This window comes from Procambarus clarkii, chromosome 23, assembly GCF_040958095.1.
Source record: "Procambarus clarkii isolate CNS0578487 chromosome 23, FALCON_Pclarkii_2.0, whole genome shotgun sequence".
Classification (NCBI taxonomy): domain Eukaryota; kingdom Metazoa; phylum Arthropoda; class Malacostraca; order Decapoda; family Cambaridae; genus Procambarus; species Procambarus clarkii.
The window spans coordinates 32,435,368-32,458,106 of record NC_091172.1 but is presented as its reverse complement, the minus strand read 5'-3'; the positions used below and the strand labels follow the sequence as shown (position 1 = coordinate 32,458,106).

The window sequence follows — 22,739 nt, the reverse complement described above, 5'->3', positions numbered from 1 at the left end:
TCTTGTGTATTTTTTTTCCTCATCAGCAGCACACAAATGTGCCCCCTTCCTCCTCCTTTTCTGTATAGACATTCCCCCAATCCATGGCTTTCTGCTTTAGAACCACCAAATAGCTACTTGTGACTAGTGATACTTGAGAGGTTTAGGCTACAGCTTCTAGTCTATCTACTCACTAAGGAAAAGTTTGCCTGGGTAACATCTCAACACAATAATCCTGCCACCATCCATATACATGGTAAGCAATGCTTGAAAATATGTGAAACTGTTTTTAACTATATGGATCCATTTAAAAAATACAGCATTGAATGTAATGAAACACCATTTTCTGGGTGAGACCCTTTGGCTCCCCGGAGCTTACTAGGCTGATATGCTAATGTCAGACTTTGGCATCAGTCATGTGTATGGAGTTCTATGGGCCTACCGGGGACCACGAGCCAGGACCTGGCCCCCTCAGAGAGGCAAGGGGAGCAATGGCATATAGAAACCCCCACCTGCGTGCTTCTTCTTGGCGGCAGTATGGAGTATTTTGGCGGTCCTTTCTTGTCCTTCTGTCCCTTTTTAGATAGCTGCGTTGTTGGAGTCGGCTTGGCTTTTCTGGTGGGGGTTTCGGGGCCATCATCATCCCGCATACTGTCGCCTCGTTTCGTGCGGCGAAAGAGCCAAAAGGCGCTGGCGAGCTGCTTCGGCTTGGTGTTAAATCTGCGCCTGTTCGTAAGTTGTCTCGTGCATTTTCACCTCCGGCCTACTCATGCGCCGCTTGAGCCGTCCTGGTCTTTGGACAGCGTGTTCTTCTCCTCGATTGATTGTGACCCCCTTCGGTTTGGGTTTGATTCTCGAAGGCCCTTTCCTGTTGGTATTTGCCTCTTGGGGTTGGGTCGCTGAGCTCCTTGCTCTCCGGCGCAGGGGTTTCCGCTCCTTCGGTCATGGCGATTGGTTTGTTTGGTTGCAGCCGTCTCCCTCTTTTCTGGCACAGGATGAGGCTGCTGCTTTTCAGAGGGGTCCTTGGTTTGTTGGTGCTTGGTTGGTCGGGCCGGGGTGCATCGTGTCTTGTTCGGTTTCGGCCCTCCGCAGTTTTTTGCGCGCCACGGCTTCTGTGTCCGGGACATGCCTTGGGTTGATCTGGTTCAGTTCTTCCCTGTTAGCGGGTGAAGGTCTCCCGGGTTGTCCACCTTGTTATTGCGGCTAGCCAGCCTGTGTTCCTTTCCCGTGGCATTCAAGGATTCGCTGTTTTTGCTGCCGTCATGGCGGCATGTCCTAGCTGGCATTCAGGCACGGGGCTTTTGGCAGTCGTACAGGGGCCTGGCTGCTCGGTGTCGCGTGTCGTTCCCGGGCCCATCCAGACCAGTGTCGCCTTGAGTTGGCGGTTGCAGCCAGTTGTCTTGACCGAGTTGGGGAGTGTGTGGCAACCGCCTCGCGGGTACATCCCTCTTTTCCTCCGAGTAGTTAGCTTTGGGGAGCCGAAGGGGCTCCCCCCTGAAAACCACCGTTGAATGTAATGAAACACCATTTTCAGGGCAAGACCCGGAGGCTCCCAGGCATCCCTCCCTCCGGTCGGCAGTTTTTCGCGTTTTTGACATCCAGCCTCAGAACTGGTGGTTAGCCGGCGTGGTAGGTCTGGGGCTTCCCCTTCCTCCTCCCGGGGTGGGGGAAGCTGCGACATCGTGATCGTGTGCTCGTTTCTTTTAGGGGAGTTCTATCCACCTGTTCGGCTTGTGGTAGCAATTTTCCTTAGAATAGGGGTTTGTTTTGGGACGCTTACCTCTCTGGGTGCCTGGCCCAGTCGATGGCAGACATAGAATGCTTCCAACCACACGAGGGTTTCTATATGCCATTGCCCCCCTTGCCTCTCTGAGGGGGCCAGGTTCTGGCTTGTGGTCCCCGGTAGGCCCATAGAACTCCATACACATGACTGATGCCAAAGTCTGACATTAGCATATCAGCCTGGATAAGCTCCGGGGAGCCAAAGGTGCTCCCCCCAGAAAATGACACATTTACTTCTGAAGGTGGGGGGGTTCTAATCATTTTAAGGTTGGCAGTAAATGGATGGTGAAGTACCCTAACATGGTTCCAATTATTGCAAATATCTCTAGAAAGAAAGCAAAGGCTTTCATGTTGAATAACGTCCAAATAGAAGTTTTAGGACTAAAATATTGTAGGACACATTAAATCTCCCACAGACAATAGATGCACCAGCCCCTGGTACTTGAAAGCTACAGCAGCAGTTTAAGGGCTGCAAAAGTTCTTATCTGCTGAAACTGCTTTGTTTGGTTAAATTTACTTCAAAATATTTCTAAACTGAAATAAAAAACTCTTAATGTCAACATTTATTTTGTAAATACTGTATATATATACACAGGCAAGTGCTTGTGTAACATTTAAGGCATATCTCATAAATTACAAATAATAAAAATAAACAAATTCTCAGTGGTTTTTGTAACTTGTATCACTACATAATACTTTTTTTTTTTGCAGTTTCTCACTTGAGCACAGAAAGATGTAATGATAAAATAGTTGTACAACCATACTTAACATTTTGGTAATTTTTTACTGACAATTGTGAAGACATGATATTCTCAAAAAGAAAAGATACTCAGATGTTGTTTAGTCATTGTTTGGTACCATTTGAAAAATTAAGATGGTTTGCTATTACACACAGAAATCTTGAGGTTATCTTGAGATGATTTCGGGGCTTTAGTGTCCCCGCGGCCCGGTCCTCGACCAGGCCTCCACCCCCAGGAAGCAGCCCGTGACAGCTGACTAACTCCCAGGTACCTATTTACTGCTAGGTAACAGGGGCATTCAGGGTGAAAGAAACTTTGCCCATTTGTTTCTGCCTTGTGCGGGAATCGAACCCGCGCCACAGAATTACGAGTCCTGCGCGCTATCCACCAGGCTACGAGGCCCCTTGTTCACAATAGCGTGATGCATCAAATGAACAAATCCACAAGGGCTGTGACGAGGGTTCGAAACTAGGTCCGAGAGGATCCCCCAGACGCTGCCTTAATCGACTGAGCTACAACATAGTTAACCCTTAAGCTGTGGACACACAGATCACACTAACGATCTGGGATGCTCCAGGACACAGGTTCGAATCCTTGTCACGGCCCTTGTGGATTTGTTCATTTAACATTGTTACAACTTGCTATATTGGTTATTATAATTGGTTAGGTGGTGTTAAAACTTGCTTGAACGTTTTAGCAACGTCGTAGTTTCGGTGTGTGTTTGGCGGGCATTCACCCCTCCCCTCGTCCCTACCATCCCCAACTTCCCTGTCCCTTCGTCCTCGCCACCAATACCCCCTCCCCTGTTCCCATATGGACTCCGTGCTGGGGCTGCATACTCCAGGATTGGTCTGACATAGGTGGTATACAAAGTTCTGAATGATTGCTTGCACAAGTGTCTAAATGCCGTTCTTATGTTAGCCAACCTGGCATATGCTGCTGATGTTATCTTCTTGATATGGGCGTCAGGGGATAGGTCTGGCGTGATATCAATCCCCAGGTCTCTCTCTCTCTCTGACTCTTGAAGAATTTCATCTCCCAAATGATACCTTGTAACTGGCCTCCTGCTCCCTACACCTATCTTCATTACATTACATTTGCTTGGGTTAAACTCTTAACAACCTTTTGTTCAACCATTCCTTTAGTTTGTCTAGGTCCTTGCATATGGAAGCTATTTCTGCTACTGCTAAACTATAGTGTACTTCTCTGCTCTCCATGCTTATACTGAGTTTTCTGCAGTTAATCTTGCATCACCAGGAACTCTTAACATCTTTATTGCTGTTACAAAGGCTTTTTCTAATTTTTTGTTGCAATTATAACTGCTCTTAGATCCTGCTAATTTTTGCTTTTCACTCCTTTAATTATATTCATGGTCTTCACCCAATAGAAATTAGCAAAATCTTTAACCCTTAAACTGCGCAATGCGCCTGCAGGCCCACGTCTGGGGTGCGCTATGCGCCTCCGGGTATTTGTATTTTTCACGATTCATTCAAAACTCCCGCAGCTACATGGGGTTCACATCAGCTTCTTCAGGGCTCTTGTAAACAGACACCATCTTTAAAAAAAATCGTGGTCCACATTCCCGGGTGTGAGAGCCTCAGTAGTGAGTGAACAACCAAGGCCAGCACACGCAGCATGAGCTTACAGCACTGCTGTTCAGCTTGTGACCACGGCATCGTCTAATAATGTCAAAATATATATATAACTGGTATTATTTAGTCAAGATAGTATTACAGAAGAGTCTGAGTGTGATAATGACTGTGTACAATGTTCAAATATCAGTGATTCAATGCTGTTCACGATGTTTACAGCGCTAGCCACAGCACCACAGCATTATTTCCTCCATCTAGGAATCTTCAAACGATTTCTTAGGTTCCTTTACAAAATAAACTTGTGGTCAATTATGTATTTACAGGATTTGGTGACCAGTATTGTCATAACAGCAGGATTGTGGTGATATAAGCACTGTGCGTAGTATTGTGTGAGGAGTAATTGTGGTGAAGGAGCGAGGGAGAGAATCGAGGTAGCCTCACTGTGTGGGGCAGCCACTCTTGCGTTGCTCATCATATTAGCTTAGTGGTTCGCTATGGTGAACACATTTGTACATGGGTATATACAATGTGTGTATATAGTGTAGTAACAGCAACAGGAGTATGTTGGGAGGAGCTATTTTGGTGAGGGAGGTGACATAATCGTAGCGTCGTCTGCTGGCTGCTGTGTGATTTCTCATGCAGTGTATGGTGGCCACTGTAAAGTTTGGACACAATACCGGCTTACTTGCATAGTTCTGGTGAATAAAACATGTAGATAGGTATATATAACATGTGAAAATAGTGTAATACAAACAATAACAGTATGGTGGGAGGAGCAATGTTGGCGAGTAAGATGTTGGAGGAGTGAGGGAGAGACTGGATGTTGGAGAAGTGAGGGTGTGGCAGCTGACACTCGCGGAGTTCTGAGTGTGTTGATGATGAATGTATATAGTGTGTGATAGTGTATAGTGTGTAAATAGACTGTATATATATATACATAAATTAGCATAATACAATGGACATGTGTGTCGGATATGTGTACACGTGCGTCATGCACGTAACACAGTGTCTTCGGACAGTACGGATGTTCTACTGCCATAACATAGTGTACGTGTTCATTATACATAGGATTGGCATGTAAAAGCATATAAAATGTATTTAGAACTGTGCGCAGAAAATGAACAAAAATATATTCGCGGCAACTCTCACATCCTGCCCTGAGCGCCCTACTGGCCCCGGGGGCGTATGCCACGGGCGACCAGGGAATGATGACGTCATGCACGAACGTACGAACCCCATAGCAGCTAAAGTACTTAAAATTTCGACCTTCTGTTACTATACCCATACTCAGGGAAGGGTTTTTGACACTTTAAAAATAGAAAAGAATTTTTTTCCAGAGATTTTATTTCCTGCGCACTGGGGAGGGGGAGGTCATATTTGGAGACCGCGCAGTTAAGGGGTTAAAGTTACATTATAGTTTCACAAAATAGTACAATCTCTAATGTTCATTTTTAAAATTCCTCAGTGGTATACATATTAAGATACAGTATAAGAATATTATTTAATTTTCACACTTTGTCATGTAGTAATGGTTGTTTTAAGAATGTTAACACAAGGCTCAAGATATCCTGAATAACAGGGATATATTTATTTTGTCAAAGACAATCTACAGGCTTTGGTATCACATACAGAGGCACTGGTGTCAAATGTAAACTTAATATAATGCAACAAATTTAGTAGTATTAAGTATGTGCTGTCTGTAAAAGATGGGTGATATTTTGGGTCACTTAAAATGAGAAATGGCCACATTAAATACATATTGTATTATGGCACAAATAATTTGATTAATTATTATGTATAAATTATATTAAAAGCCACAGTTAAGTTGCCTGCTAGAGATGAATGAACACTCGGCACACACCAATAACTTTACATCTGATAAAAACATTCACGCTGATTACAAAAAGAACAAGCATCTTGACTAGAGTTTTTCATTCCTATTGTTAACAACTTATTTACTTAAATATTACTGATAAAAGTCAATGCTCTAGTAGGCTCCATTCACACACTCAAACATGAATAATATGCAGTCACAAATTCTAACTTAATTTATAAGTAACTACAACCAGACAGTAATGATCACATGATAATAGAAGACATTCACTTCTTTTAAAAGAAGAAATATTCTAAAAATATTGACTTCTCAAGTAGGAAAATACAATATGTTAAACATAAAATAATGCGTACAACTAAAACATTAACTAGTGAAATTTTTACGAAAGACTGGACTGGGATGGAAATGCCAATATTCTTTATATAAAAATAACATGGCAGATTTCCAGGTATTTGCTGAGGCACTGTAAAACAATTCTCTCATTCATGTAACTAATGTAAGATTATCTTCAGATAGCAATAAACATTCAAAAACACTGTGTAAATCCATTCATATTTTAAATTAGGTTGAAAGCATGACATTTATTGAAGCACATGCTTCAAACATTTATGGTCACAGGTAAAAAATCAAACTTTAGTCTTGCCCCAATTAATCGCTTTATGAAATTGTATGGGGTCCTAATGCTGCCATCTGCAATCTTCGGCTCGTTTCTTCTGCCGACTTTTGTCGGTTTTCTGTTATCTGTAGAGCTCTCATCAGCTGCGCATTTTCTAGGTACAGTTCTTTAACAAGAGAATCACTACGACTGGCCTTACTTAGCTGGAAAAAAAAAAAAAGAATAAATTAAACAATGAACGTAAGATACTGTATTAATAAACAAAATTTATAGGTGCATTTTTTCACTGGCAAATTGGCTTGTGTAGTCACTCAATATTTTGTTAGAAGTTCTTGTTAAAAGCATTTAAATGCCAAAATCACTTTAATAATATACTCAGTCAATTACAGTATGCAAAGTTATAATTGTGGTATATCTTTTTATTTACTTTGATCAAATTTGTATACACAACATTTCCCAATCATGCACAACTTATTTTCTCCATGTGTATCTAGTGAATAATTAAATATGCTACATTATACATCTCAATAACATTATGTAGCTTATGTACCAGGCTGAATGCAATGTTATGCAAAATTTTATACTGTACCATTTTCATAATAACCACTGTTTATTTAGGTATGTGAGTAAGCTTTGGCTTAGCAGCTCTGAAGCAGGACTAAGTTAAGTGAGATTTGATCTTGAAATTCTATTAAGAATATGTGCTTTCAAGAAAGTACTATAATGTATATATGATGATATACATCTAAGTATGAATATGAGATTGTAATATACAATACTGTATTAATTTAATTAGCACTCTGGTTTCATTTATTTGTAATGTTAATGCTGATGTTTTATTATCAACCAGGTTCACAGCAACTGAAAATAAGAACATTTTAACACCTTAAACTGACTACAGAAAAACATGTTTTTTTTTAGTGAAACTTGCCATGTTTCTCACCTGGTCCTTGTATTTGGCAATATGTTGACCAAGCATTTGCTGAGTAGCTGCCAACATACTCTCTAAGTTTTGCACTTCAGCTGCATGTTGTTCCCTAGTTACTGAAGAAAATGTACAAACATTTAAGAATACAATGAAGAACAAGAGAGTCCACTTGATAAAAAAAAAATTACTACACTTTGACATAACCTAATTATATTATACATTTTATTCTCCTAATTAGTAATGTTGAGCATTGACTCTTTCACAAAAAAAGATTTATTAAATAGTTTCTCCGATTATTTATTTTTATTTATGAATAAGAAATAAAATGACATCTGAAAACTTTATTTATTTACTACCATTATCCTGTTATCAACTTTTGTAGTGTGGGAAGGCATGAGTCAGGAGAAAAATCATGAGTTGAATGTAATGAAACCTCTTCTCTGGTGGGACCCTGGGTACCTTGCTGAGCAAAGCACTAGTGCGCACAAGCCTTGGAAAGATGCACCAGGTATTGGAGACACACTTGTTTGTCAGGAGCCAGGACAAGAATCTGGCTCTCTATGAGGAGAGGGGAGTTACGTATCAGATATCAACCCTCCACACACAAAAAAAAAATAAATAAAAAAAATAATAAATGGGCAACTGCTTAACAAAAATAGGTAGCTTGATAATTGGATGGGGAGGGGGTGGGTGGTGGGGGTTGATGAGCCCATTAATTGGTAATAGGTGTTGTGTATGTGTGGTAGATAAATTGGTGATAGATTTTATTTGTGAGAGGATCCCCTTCAGTAGCTCACAATGGACACCTCAGTATAAGAGGTCTGTGTAAACAGGCACCCCAGCTAGTCCCTGAACTGTGAACAGATGGAACAAGCCAATAAGCATATGCAGATCCAGGGAAACAAATGAGGTCAAACATGTAATTCAAAATCAAAAGGAGAATGTGAGACTTAGTGGGCATTTGAAATGTGAGACAAGCAATGTTAACATTGAGGAAAAACAAATCCAAAATGAATCAAGGATTTGGCGAGTCCTATTTCAGAAGTAGGAAGAGCTGAAACACTACCCAAAGTGAGAGTCACGGCAAAAATGCTCTTGCCCAACACGTTGCAAATAAGAGTGCAGACTAGTGGAGTAGACAGTTGATGAGCCCAAGACATAAGATCCTCAGAAAACTGATGGGCAGAACACCAGTCACCAGGGGCCAGATTCACAACGCAGTTACGCAAGTACTTATGAACTTGTACGTCTTTTCTCAATCTTTGGCAGCTTTGTTTACAATTAATAAACAGTTACTGAGCCCCGAAGCACCAGGAGTCTGTTTATATCAATAACAACAATTGATTGGGAAGTTTTTATGCTTGTAAACTGTTTAATAAATGTAACCAAAGCCGCCAAAGATTGAGGAAAGATGTACACGTTCGTAAGTACTTGCGTAACTGCTTCGTGAATTTGGCTCCTGAACTTGGGAAATGCAGCTGTACAAGATCAATGGTGAACAGCTGGTTTAGCAGTCAGTGTCTTGATAAATACAGACAGAAACCAGGACAGAAGCACTGATAATAACCCTTGTGTTGCTCATGGCTAATTAGCCTTTGTCACCCACAGGCGCATACCAAAAAAAAAAAAAATTATTTTTCTTCTAAACCTGTTAATTTGTGTTCTCTGATCATGGAAAAAAAATAAAAAAATCGTGACATATATTGCCCGCTATAGGGAGGGGAGGAAAGTCTGGCAAAAAAACAGGCACTGACTCAGCGTGCGTCCCAGGCGGTCTGTTGCTCCCAGCTGTGAGCCCTGGAAACACAAACCGAAACCGTCTCTATTTTCCGCTTGTTACAACTTGTAATAAAGTTGCTACATCTTGGCTTAACGTTTTTATGAGGTATTAGAACGTTGTTACAATTTGCTATATTGGTTGTTATAACTGGTTAGGAGGTGTTAAAACTTGTTCGAACGTTGTACCAATGTCGTAGTTTCAGTGTGTGTTTGGCGGGAGGCAGGAGTGGCCACAAAGAGATAATTACCTAATTATTTCAATGTCTCTGATTGATTTTTTGTAGTTTTTTGGCTGTAATATTATTCAATAGTGTGTAGTGTGATATATTTATGTAATGAAATGTGTGAATCATCGCTGTACTCAAAATTATGGTGCGCATATTGTTGATTCAATTATGTTCATCAAACAGTGAACAAATACTTTGTCAGTTATTACGCTATATACACAAGTTATATACAAGTATCTGTATGTCTTGTTCACCATAACAAACCACTAAGTTGGTATTATGAGTCAAAAAGCAATGAGGAGTGACTGCCACACACCAGCCATCCACTCGCTGCCACTCACTCCCTCAACACCTCACTCGCCCACATTCTACTCCCACCATACTGTTTTTGCTTTTATTCACTATATACAGACGTTATATATAAGGTATCTACATTCGTGTTCACCATAATGAACCACTAAGTTGGTATGCTGAGTGGCAGTGGCAACCAGTGGCAGCCCGCCACTGGCTGCCACTGGGGAAGGCGTCGCGCCGAAGCCGACGTGAAGAGGTCCACCTCAAGGCGCCCGAACGTCTGGCAGAGTCAACGGAAGGAGTCGGCATTGACTGTCCATTCCGTGGACAGGGGAATGGAACGAAACTAAACAGGCCATCGGCCAAGACGTTGGACACTCCCCACACGTGAACCGCCAGGACAGACAAACCCTGAGAACTCATCAGACGAGTCACTCGAAGCGACCAGCGCCAAAGAGCCAAGGAATGCATCGAATCCCCTCGGTTCAGGCAATGAACCACTGGGGAGCAGTCCGAATGGGGCTGGATCGTTGATCTGCGGGCAACCCAAACCCTCTGAAGCGCAAACTACACACAGCCGCAAACTCCCGCACCGTGCTGTGGGCCCAACGGAAGGACGGATCCCTGGTACTGGTCACAAAGAGTTACTGGTACTGTGAGCACTGGTCACAAAACCACAGCCGAGAGACAATGCGTCCGTGACCACATCGAGCAAGGGCTCGGGCAGGCGCCAAGGCACTGAACCCCGAAAAACCCGAAGAGGAAGCAGGCGACGCAGCAGCCGATGCAAGGCCCCCCAGGGGGTCGAACCCAGCGATCGCGAGAGAGGGGGAAGGGATGTCCCCCAAAGGAACCAGAACAGCAGACGCAGTCCCCAAGGAACTTGTCAATGGTGGCCCCAAGCTCCAAGAGCAGTACTTACAGGGCATCTAGGGACGATAACCTAGGCGCATGCAGCCCGAGTACTGTAGAATAACTCCTGGCTCTCGCACCCCCCGGAAGACAGCTACCACACTCAAAGCACAGTACTGGAATCACTGGAGCCATGCACACGACCTCTGCCTCTAGCATCAATCAGCCCGAGAACTGAAGGGTGGATAGCCGGCGTGGGGGTCTGGGGCTCCCCCTTCCCCCTCCTAGGGAAGGGGGGGACAGCTGTGTGGCGACGTGTGACATCATGCTCATTTGCTCGTTTCTTTTAGGGAAGTTCTATCCACTTGTTCGGCTTTTGATAGCAATACTTTCACCAGAATAGAGGTTTGTTTTGGAATGCTTACTTTCTGGGCGCATGACCCAGGTCGATGGCAGACAGAATGCTTTCAACCACACGGGGGTTTCTATAGGCCATTGGTCCCCATGCCTCTTTAAGGGGAGCCAGGTTCTGGCTTGTGGTTCCTGGCAGGCCCACAGAACTCCATTCACATGACTGATGCCAAAGTCTGACATTAGCATATCAGCCTAGTAAGCTCCGGGGAGCCGAAGGCCCCCCCCCCCCAGAAAAAGGAGATGAACAAGGAGGCAAACACTAAGGAACGTGATTATTCTGACTGCTAGATATAATCCAACATACTTTGCCTGCTGGCATGATGGGAAGCATACATGTTCACTTCTTCCTCTGGAAATGGTCTCTATATTTCCTGGTTCCAAGGTATTGTGTCTCAAGCCAAAGGACAGAACTGCAAAGGACCAGAGCACACAACCTTGGAACCACGTCCACATTGGGTGGTGGACAGATCCTCCTTTAGCTGGATATGCTACATGTTTGATCTTCCACGAGTGAATCTATTTGATTCATCATGGAATCATCAGCATCCTCTATGTGGCTCAGTTTTCGAATTACAAGACCTTAGCAGTGAACTAGTTATGTCTAGACTGGTGTCAATGAGAGATTCTTCATTCTGGTCCAGATGCTCTTTCCAGGGGTTTTCCAGGTTGGTAGCATTTGGAAGTTTCATTGTAACCAAAGACTTAGGCACTGAGAAGTTACTGAGGAATTATTTTACTTGCTCTACTATCCTCAGTGGTCAAAATAAAGGTTCCAGAGGGTGCGACAGAGAAAGGGTTAGCAAGAGTTTTCAACACTTCACTCAGTGCCTTTCTTGCTCAATTCTTCTACAATGAATATTTTCATTGCTGACATGCTCACAGGAACATAACATGCTTATTTACAATAGACATTCAACCCATATGATTCCACAACTTCTCACATTCTTGTCACATTGCCCAAACAACCCCTCCCACTATCCATACATCTCATGTTATCTAGCTCCTTTCCCATCTTACCTATTGTATTTAATCAGAAAGTACCTACTGTTCATGCTTCCATCCTGCAACCTACACACTTTAACACTATCTTCACTTAAATTTTTAGTTGTAACTATTAAATTAAATTTATTATATTACTATTCCTATGCATGGGTTTCAGTTAACAATACTAACTATACATATGAGAATAGGTGTACCTGTTAGTATTTGAGAAGCATGTGTATGATGTTGACGAAGTGCAGCTTCAAGGATTCGTAATCGCTCTTGACATTGGCGTAATTGGGCTCGTAATGACCCATTTATAGTTTCTTCTCCTATACTTCCAGAACCCTTCAGGAATACACAATTATTAGTGCTGAGAACATTTTATAGTTTATACCATATAATATCCTATTTAAATGCGTGAGGGGAAATAGGGAAACTCACTTTGACATGTGAACATTTTTCTGGCATTACTGTACTGTACTTGTACCTGGAGCCACCCAGTCTATAAGCTGCAGATAAACTACTGCCTATGACATTTGACTAACCTGATAACTTGGCCTGTTTTCGTGTGTTTCTGGGCTGGGTGGCTCCTCAACTTCTGTGGCATGGCCATTCATTAAGGGAACTCTCACCTGAGAAAATATCCACACTAGTATCACAAAATTATGTAATTATAGAAAATTACACTAATTTATAACAAAAATTTAATCCTAGATACTATAGAATATAATATTCTCAAGAATATTCAACAACAAAATTACCATAAAAATAATTAAAGAAAAATGGCTTGATATATTAGCTTAAAGTTGTCTTAACTGATGGAAATAAGACAATTGGATCAGAGGACCTTGGAGAAGAGCAAAAAAACCAGCGTTGAATGTAATGAAAAGCCATTTTCTGGGCAAGTCCCGGAGGCTCCCCGGAGCTATCCAGGCTGGATGGATATGTATATCTGTCTGGCATCAGTCAATGCATGGAGTTCTGCCTACCGGGGACCAAGAGCCAGAACCTGGCCCCCTCTAAGAGAGGCACGAAGAGCAATGGCCTATAGAGACCACCCTGTCATTGGGAGCATTCTATGTCTGCCATCGACCGGGATAGGCACCCAGAAAGGAAGGCACCCCAAAACAAACCCCTATTCTGGTAGCATTACTGTGACCAAAAGCCGAACATGTGGACAGAACTCCCCAAACGAAAATTGATGCCAGACATTTCCATCCAGCCTGGATAACTTCGGGGAGCTGACGGGGCTACCCGCAGAAAGAAAGTTAATTAACATAAGTAATGAACCAAGACAGTGAATGTTGTGAGATTATTTATAAAGATTTCAAAACAGTTCACGGTAAAATATTAGAAAAGCCCCAATGATGTAAACATCCATGATGATTTTGTGTGTTCAGCAGTGCTGCTGCAATGGCAGACTTAGAGGGCTATAAAGACGAAACTTGACGATTTCTGGGGCAAGAAACATTTTTATTACTAAAAATAAATACCCATAGGCCATTTACACTTTACTACATTAGCAAGACAAATTATAGGAATAAGAGTTAGAGGAACTGCAGAAGGCCTATAGTACCATTCAAGACAGCTCTAATGTTCATCTAACCAAACTCATTCATATACTGTATATGTCTAATCTGCACTTGGAACAGTCAAGTGATCCCACATCTATCATGTTACCCTGTAATTTCTTCTATAAGTCAACAAACCTGGTTCCAAACCAGTATATACCTAGATGTTGCATAATATCTAAGCTTATCTAATTTAAATTCATTGTTTTGTTTTCACATTTAACATTAATATCCCTTTTGTTATACTCTTCCATCTACTTGTACACTTCAATCATGTCCCTCACCTTTTTGCCTTTCTAGAGAATGCAAATTAAACATTTCCTTTGCTGAACGCATTCAAGTACATGGCGACCAAAAATGAACTGCATAATCTGAAACTCCATCAGTGTCTATCAACTCTACTTCTTCTAACTCCTAAGAATCAGCTTGGGTGACAGCAGTTTAAATCTCACCCCTAGTGAGATTTAAATTCATTAATGGTGGAGGCTGGTGCACAGTCATGAAAGAACTACAGTATTTGTTGGTACAGAATATATCAGTGGCGTTAGTAAAAATATATTACTATTCCTCAATTGCAAATAAAAACAGCAGCTTCACTGCAATAGCACAAAGTTATCAGCAAAATAAAATAACTAGTTGTAAGCCATTATGTTTCAGGACTACAGGAGATGATTTTCTCTCCTTGACTCAATGTTATGAACTTGCTCAAACTTTTAGTCTTTTTTTATCTTTCTCATTACAGAGATAGGGAACATGTTCGTGAGGTTACATAACTGATTCTTGATCTTTTTTGTCACATCTTGAAGCAATATAGTTTTAGCACATGTTAACAATGTCAGTCATTTCATAAATACTGTATAGATATTTTTAAATCATTCTTGTCTCTGTAACTCTAGATTGTTTTCAATAGAATCTATAAATTCAACATTTGGTTAGTGCAGCAAATATAATGCAAGTTAGCTGTTGCCTGTAGGATAAAAAAAACTTACCCTTGTTTGATTTGACTGGAATCTGAGGAGAGATTGATACACAAACTTACCATTTATATATACTTTTACAATGATTAACTTCCAGTATTCTCACAAAAATCAATTTAACATGAGACACACTTCAATGCATCAGTAACTCCTATACATTATACACAGAATAATTCATGAGCCTCTCTACACACTGATTAAAACTACTCACATAATAAGTTCATGCGGAGTGATTTTATTCTAAAGCTTGAGTCCATACAGCTATCCTATACATTTATAAACCACACTACTGTATAACCTTTATGATAGGAACAAAAGATGAGATCTGATATATACAGTACATTTAAGTAACTTATGTAGCACATTTAGAATACATGGATAACAGTAGTTCAAACTTACCTGCATGTGCAATCTCTGTTGATTTGCTAGTTCCTGTATGCGTTGCTCGGACTCTCTACGCACTTTATCCAATTCTTCTAGGACTGAAATACAGTTTAAAGATATAAAATTCTGCTCGCTCTGTGTGGTATTTTACTTCAAAGTTACAGTAAAGCATTCAACAAACAATAACAAAACAAAATAACAAAACAAACTAAATCTTTATCCAAACCATGAAGATATATTTCTTGAGTCATCATGTCACAGCCTGGTGCTGAATGAAAGAAAGTCTTTCTTCCACTTAAACCTTTATTCACATTTCTAATCCAGTTTTCCATTGTCATTTAACAAATACATTCCAAAGGTCAGTACTTGCTTCTGAAAGACTTACTCCAAGCTCAATTTGGTGGCACCCCAGAAATGTCCTCCCAGTTCCTGTGACTGGCACCCTATAATATACTGGATACCATACTACCTATCTTAGTATCAATCATTACATAGGTACTGTATTAGTGGGGAAGGATTTCCTAAGTTCAAATATATACAGGAATATTATATATTCACCCATATATATATTATATGGGTGAGATACTGTTAAGGTATTGACATAGTGGTAAGGTATTGTTAAGGTATTGTTCATAGTGGACACACATTATTGTGTAAGGGGAGTGCTTGAATGCTTATTGGCATTGTAAGATGCAGTGTAAGGCGAGAGATTGATTTCTTCTTTTGTTGGGGATACTTATGTAGATGTTTCTGGTGTTTCAGCCACAAGCTGAGTTTCATGTACTTTTAGGGCTAAGGATACAGTATTGTTGTGACAGGATTTCAGCCCCATTTAGTGAGGGAGTAATAAGTGGTAAACCAAGAGTTGAGCAGCCACTTCATATAGGACAGTTGGAGAAGTCAGGACTATGATATCGGAATGCTACTGGGTTGTAGCAGGTTAGTGTGTTGTATGATAATGTTCTATTTTATATGTTATGTATTATGTATGTTTTCTTTGTATATTAAATGTATATGCTAGCTGGCTTTTGCTCTTGTCCTGGTCAGGTTTCTCTGAAAGCGGGGAAGAGAGGGAGGGTCACGGCTGCAGACAGGGTGGCAGAAGATACTAATTCACGAAAGGGAGATTTAGGAGATCATTCCAAACAAGGAGAGAGTGGGGAGTCACGGCGGCTTGAGTAGGGTGTGTACACAAGACAACAAGACCAGTGTTGGAGCTGAACCCGTAAATATGTGATGCTAAACCCCTCTCCAAGATCAAGAGGCGTACAGGGTGATCTCCTAGGTAAATTACAAGTACTCCAGTGTCCATTGCTGGTTGATTGATGGTAGCGGGAGTGTGGCTGCCGAGGTCGGTTGTTTGTTCCGTCAGGGAGTGGTTGGGAACGTTGTCCGGATGTACGCAAGTAACAATCTGGTGCAACAACCAGAGCTCTCTTTTGGAGGTTTAAGTCTCATAATCCCCAACCCCTCAGGGCAGAACAACATACAGTACATATTCTCTCCCGTATCAACTTACCCTGGCTTTACGTGCTGGAGTGGCCACTCCAGACCGACAACCAGAGCACAACTCCATAGTCTCCTGAGACTGATACATGCCTACTATACTATTGACCTATATATTTGTCAAAATTATACCAAATCTATATATGTGTGATAACAATTAACCTTTTAACAAGCACAGTTTGAAAGCAACACACTGATGAGTAGAGCAACTACCAATACTTTGAAGTTTCTAATTGACTCAATTGCAAAAATTATTGTTTTACCAGTTGTGACTTGTAGTTGGGCCTGATGAAGTTGGGATGAAAGATTATTCACTTGGTCCTGGAGGTTGGCACACTCGTGAGCTGCCAACTGTCGTTCCTCTGACACACGTGCCTCCATTTTGCTTTCCTGTACAGACCACCAAAATTAGTTGAGGATTTTGAAACACAAAAGGAGCTGCTGAAGAAGTTTACATAATGTTAAAAAGTTATGGACCTTTCGCCGGACCGCGAAAGGTCCGGCGTCCTTTACGAGATCCAGAACCCCGCACAGAGCGAACACCGCACCGACCAGACGAGGGCGGGTCCGAACCTGACACCAGTGGCCTACCACAACGAGAGGAACCCCGAGACCTAGCACGACCCTTCCGGGAAGACCCACCACGGGACCCCTGGAAAACCAACAAGTCTGACATCGGACGACAAGCCGACGACACAGCCTGGATAAACTGCGCCATGGCCTGACTCCTCAAACAGAAGAGGACAAAAAAGGCGACGACAGCCTAAGAGCTAGAGCCCAAGCAGATTCCATGAAAGAACCCAGCACTGCCTGCCTGACACACGAGACGGGAAGCATAAAACAGGGCAGCCGCATCCTGCAAAATCGGCGTGAAAAGCTTTGACAAGGAAGCCGATGAACGCGCTGCCGAGAACAAGGCGCCAGACCCCGGGATGGATCCAAGCGTCCTCACATCCTCCACTAGCCAATCTCCGCCATGAGTGCCGCTGAAAGGGAGGGAACCTGCACATGGGGCTGAACAACACCCACATCACGGGGAAGGGCAGGGGTAAACAAACACTCGTTCAGGTATTCAAGATCGCCCCCCAGGAAAACCTGAATCACCATGGAAGGTTCCCGCCACCCCAGCAAGCGGGGAACGACAGAAGGAATGCCAGGAATCCAGAACAAACAAGGGCAGTCCACTAGCCAGGAAGACTCCGGAACCTCGTAACTGGACCCAGAAAGGGAACGAAGTCCCAAACCTGAATTCGGACGGATCCATTTCCAAGGCATAATCTGGGTCACGCAGGAGGTACGCTGCAAGGGCTGCCCGCACCACATCAGGTTGGATGCGATAAGCCGAAAACCTCCAGAAAGACGAAACCAACGCACCCGGGGGAACGTGGAACCGAACCCAGGGAGGGGCAGACACCAAATCCAACTCGTACGCAGAGGGGATGAAAAGAAAACCCCACTCCTTGTAACAACAAGCCTCGCCCAGAGGGAAGAAAAACCCAGGCGGGGTCCAGCGGGGCCCAAGGCCCCCAAGTCATGCCCCTCCCCAGCCTCGAGGTCCTTCACAGCAGGACCCGGGGCCGAGTCCTCTCCTCACAAGACAAGGACGGAGCAGCCGTAGAAGCCAGAAGAAAGGGGGCCCACTGGTCAAACCCAGAAGCTTCGGCCGGGAGACAAGACTCGAATGCCTCCGCCGCTCCCCCCGGAGGGGGCATCCCCCTTATTTCTTAGCACTCTCTCAAAGATTATTATAATGTGCGATGTTAGTGCTATCGGTCTGTAATTTTTTGCCTCTGCCTTATTTCCTCTTTTATGGAGTGGTGCTATCTCTGCTGTAGGACTCAGGACTCACACCTGAGGCCTGTCATTTATGTACTGCCTGTGCCGACCACTGGGCTACCTCAAAATACAGTAATAATATTTAATAGCTTTCAATCCACCTAATTACACTTAGTAAAATAAATACAATGCTAAGTTATGGTGCTTAGTTCATGTACAGTAGACTCCCAATTTTATGTGACGATGTCTTCATTCCCTATGGTAAACTGAATTAAGTAATATATTGTTAAGGATCTTAGATCTTATGAGAAAAAGTTTATATATACCATGACTAAAAATCTTATTGTATAAAACATTACAATAATGTATACAGTCAAACGTTGACAGTTCATTAATACAGCAAATGGGAAAAGCAAAAAGGCTGGAACTATAGTAAAGGTCTCTTGAGTATGCATGATATTTCCTATAATAATGCTCTAATCATGGTTTTAAGGAATTTGGAATTATTTTTGGTGCAAACTTGCATAAATCTGAGGTTACTGTATTAAAAAAAAATTAGCCCGCATAGAAGCTGACACCAATAAATCATATTTTACAGAACCAGGAGTCTATTGTATTTCATACGTGACAAATGGTTAAAATTATAAGTAAAATTGTCAGTAAATAAATAAACTTTTAGAACCTCTCTAAACCCTTCACTTCTTAAATATATGTGAGATATTCAAGACTCACACTTAGTGGCCAATACTGAAATATTATCAAGCAACCCGTCGTCTTAAAAATAACGTCACTTTTGGCTCGTATGCGCGCTATGGCCAAATTTGGACATAATTTGAAATGAAATCGACTCACAAAAGTGACGTACTGTTTCGTTTTCTGTTTGAGTCGTCCGGCTTACTCGGCAAGCTCAGAAGAGGAAACTTTCCATTAACGTTTTTCATACCGTTTTAAAACTTTATGAGAATTTCCTGCCCACCTAACCTATCAGAGGACCCTTAACTTACTGTTGTTGAAAAAAAAATCCCAAATTTATTTTCATTTTTTTTCATTTTCAAATTACGTCCATATTCGGCCATACGGGCAAAGGGCCAAAAGCGACGTTCTTTTTAAGAGGACAGGTTGTATCAAGACATAACGGTAAGTTTGCTTCAGATTATAAAAAGAAAAACTAGTGACATACCACGTGACGCCTCTCTTCCCTGAGGTCATCAATTTGTTTTCGCAAGAGAGCCACCTCTTCCTCCAGCTCGGTAACCTTGGAGAGTAAGTAATGAATTAGTCTTATTATGTCTTCTGGGAAAAATTTTGCAAATGTTGAAAAGAAAATAATGTCCTATAGCAATTAAAATATTTGAATTAATTTTTTATTGAATTTAATTCTATCATTATAAAGTTTTAATTAGTTGAAAACTTAATTTATGACTGTATTCTAAACTCAACCTTGTCTCCAAACAGGATGAATAATTCTTACTAGACAGGAAACGAAGTCAAATTTACTGAAGTCATACCTGCTTTTCCCAAACTGCACTCTCATCAATGGTTGACAGGCGATCAGATTCCTCTGAATTCTCTCGTCCTCCTCCACCTCCACCAGACAAGACCAGCTCCTCGTATTCCCGAATTTTTTTCTCCAGGGCAGAGAATTTGTCATCATAAAGACGCCGTTCTTCTTCATAGTAATCCTGTTCCTCCTGTAGTTTCAGTGTCCAATAGTCTTCACTCTTATCAAATTCTACACGTAGTATCTGAAACAAGACTTTTTACGTTTTAGCATTGTGCATATTATAATGCACCTACATATCCTTTTTTTTACTTCCTGTTTATGTTTTCTCATCAGGTGCTCACAATGGGAAGCTGAATACACAGCCTATACCTATTCAGAACCTATGGATTATGGTATACCTATACCATAATCCATAAACACCTGCTTGAATATTTATACAGTAATAATCTGTAAACCATTCCCACCACATAAGATTTAATTTGCAAGATATAAACCAATGGCATCTCAGGGAAATCTAAATTACATTTAGAAATGAGAATATGAAAGAAAACATTTTAAACCTCTGATTCAGTAAATGATTTGAAGCAAATGTAGGAAGGAAGAAAATTGATTTGTTTATTGAACACGAGTTTGAACTGGAATGTTCAAATGAATGTTGAAATGGAATGAAGGTGGTGGTCTTTTTCGTTTTGGTAGGGACGCGAGTCTTATTTTCCTCGGCGTCACCCCTTTTATATGAAAGGAACCGTCGGAAATGCATCCGAGGTGCCTAATGTCAAAACCTATAATTGTTGGAACACTTTCTCACTTCAGGTAAAGTGGTCCACACAAAGAGCTCACCCCACAATGAAACTTAATGATACACATTAGTTTGGAGAAAATACGGCTTTGAGTGACCATGTAAGGTTGATCATTTGGTTGCTCCCAAAGGTAAGATACAGTGTATACAATAGACAGATCAAATACAGTCAGGCAGTATGACAATCTGTCACTTGACACCACAGAGAACCTTTGAATGGTCTCATAGAATTATTAACAATGCTAAGGAGTCATTGGAGAAAGATTAATAGTGTTTCAATTCTTATGTTCAAAGCTCAAAGCCTCTGGCATCATGGATGACTGACAGCATGAGTGACTTTGACAGCACTGGGTAACTTTGACGGCATTGGGTGACTTTGACATGAAGGAACTGAGACATAACCAAACAATGGAGATACTTAACCAAGTAACTGAGATACTTAACCAAGTAATTGAGAGACCTAACTAAGGAACTGAGATACCAAACTAAGCAGTTAAGGTACACCAAGTAATCAGAGAGCTAATACATAATCAGAGACTTAACTAAGTAATCACATATTGTACTAAAGTTCCTGACCAATTTCTACTAGCATTCATTAGCCCCACCTCCAAGTCCTGTTCCAGTTTGTTATTCTTTTCCAATAAGCTGGCTCTCTGCTTCTCCAGGCTGTCTCGTTCTTGACTCATTTCTTCTTCCAGGGCAAGAACCTATAAAACATGACACGACACTTAGATAATTATTTTATCTAAATTTATGCTAATTATTTTGAGGATCTGTTATATTTATACTATTCTTAACCTAAATTTTTATGATTAATATCCTAGAAAATATATGACAATTTATCAAACAAATTTATAAAAAATGCTGGCAAGTATTATTAAGCATTCGTGCCTAAGGATTTTTAGTACAGTAACAAAAACACAAATTATCACATCATGAACATATAAATTCTTATACAACACATAAAGGAAACTATCTTGATTCTGCATAATCCCAATACTGTACTTTTATTCAAATGTTATTTCTACCAATAGCAAGCTGTACTTGCAGTGGATTACTCTTCACGACAAATATCAGATTAAGCATGCAACACGCCAACTTTCTGCCTGAAACGCTATGCGTGTTAGTGGCTTTGCATGAATGTAAAAATACCAATCTTATGTAAACTCACCAACTCATTGTACCTTCATGCAAATAAATTATTATTATTATTAACCAAAAGGTTGGTTAGCAATTCTTGACGAAAGCAACTGATAATGACTAGTGTGTCGTTATATGCTATGTTTATATGATCATAACTAAGCTCTCTGCTCTGGGTTCCTTTCTTAATAATAATTAAGCTCTTTGCAGTACTTACCTAGTTGTGCTTATGGGGGTTGAGCTCTGGCTCTTTGGTCCGCCTCTCAACTGTCAATCAACTGATGTACAGGTTCCCGAGCCTATTGGCCTCTATCATATCTATACTTGAAACTGTGTATGGAGTCTGTCTCCACCACATCACTTCCTAATGCATTCCATTTGTCTACTACTCTGACATTGAAAAATTCTTTCTAATGTCTCTATGGCTCATTTAGGCACTCAATTTCCACCTGTGTCCCTTGTGTTAAATAGTCTGTCTTCATCTACCCTATCAATTCCTCTGAGAATCTTGTATGTGGTGATCATGCCCTTCTAACTCTTCTGTCTCCCAGTGACATGAGGTTTAATTCCCGTAGTCTCTTCTTGTAGCTCATACCCGTCAGTTTGGGTACTAGCCTGGTGGCAAACCTTCAAACTTTTCCAGTTTAGTCTTATGCTTGACTATACTGTATATGGACTCCATGCTGGAGCTGCATACTCCAGCATACTCCTGTGACTCCAGCATACTTCATGCTGGAGCCGCAGTGGGTCCCTTACTTGAATACAATAAACTGTATTGACAAAAAACCAACGTTGAATGTAATGAAACGCCATTTTCTGGGTGAGACCCGAAGGCTCCCCGGAGCTATGCCAGGCTGGTGTGTATATATTAGACCGTGGCAACAGTCAATCGAAGGAGTTCTAAGCCTACCAGGGACCAGAGCCAGAACCTGGCCCCCTAGGTTCAAAGTCTAGACCAAGGGGGGGGGGGGTCCCAGTCATGTTTGTTTCCTTGTTTTTGATTGGGAGTTCTGTTTGCTTGTTCAGCTTTTGGGTTGCAAATTTTTGACCAGCAGTAGTTT

The 22,739-nt window shown here is 41.5% G+C and overlaps 1 protein-coding gene across 13 annotated transcripts in view; it reads right to left on the bottom strand.

Moving 5' to 3' along the window:
- Positions 1–5,651: 5,651 nt before the first annotated feature.
- The window catches only part of LOC123763986 (ninein-like protein), a 103,003-nt gene continuing 85,915 nt past the window's right edge, over positions 5,652–22,739 (bottom strand). For 7 of the 13 annotated variants that reach the window (XM_045751383.2, XM_069330113.1, XM_069330117.1 and 4 more), the window contains 9 exons: positions 21,144–21,245; positions 19,744–19,980; positions 19,416–19,490; positions 16,723–16,849; positions 14,969–15,051; positions 12,567–12,653; positions 12,234–12,366; positions 7,475–7,587; positions 5,652–6,746 (listed from right to left, as the gene is read on the bottom strand). In XM_045751383.2, the coding sequence (XP_045607339.1) occupies positions 6,585–6,746; positions 7,475–7,587; positions 12,234–12,366; positions 12,567–12,653; positions 14,969–15,051; positions 16,723–16,849; positions 19,416–19,490; positions 19,744–19,980; positions 21,144–21,245 (1,119 nt within the window). In that variant the 3' untranslated portion in view covers positions 5,652–6,584. Of the gene's footprint in view, positions 6,747–7,474; positions 7,588–12,233; positions 12,367–12,566; positions 14,604–14,968; positions 15,052–16,722; positions 16,850–19,415; positions 19,491–19,743; positions 19,981–21,143; positions 21,246–22,739 lie in introns of all 13 variants that reach the window. The other 6 variants (XM_069330116.1, XM_045751387.2, XM_045751385.2 and 3 more) reach the window with 3 other exon arrangements.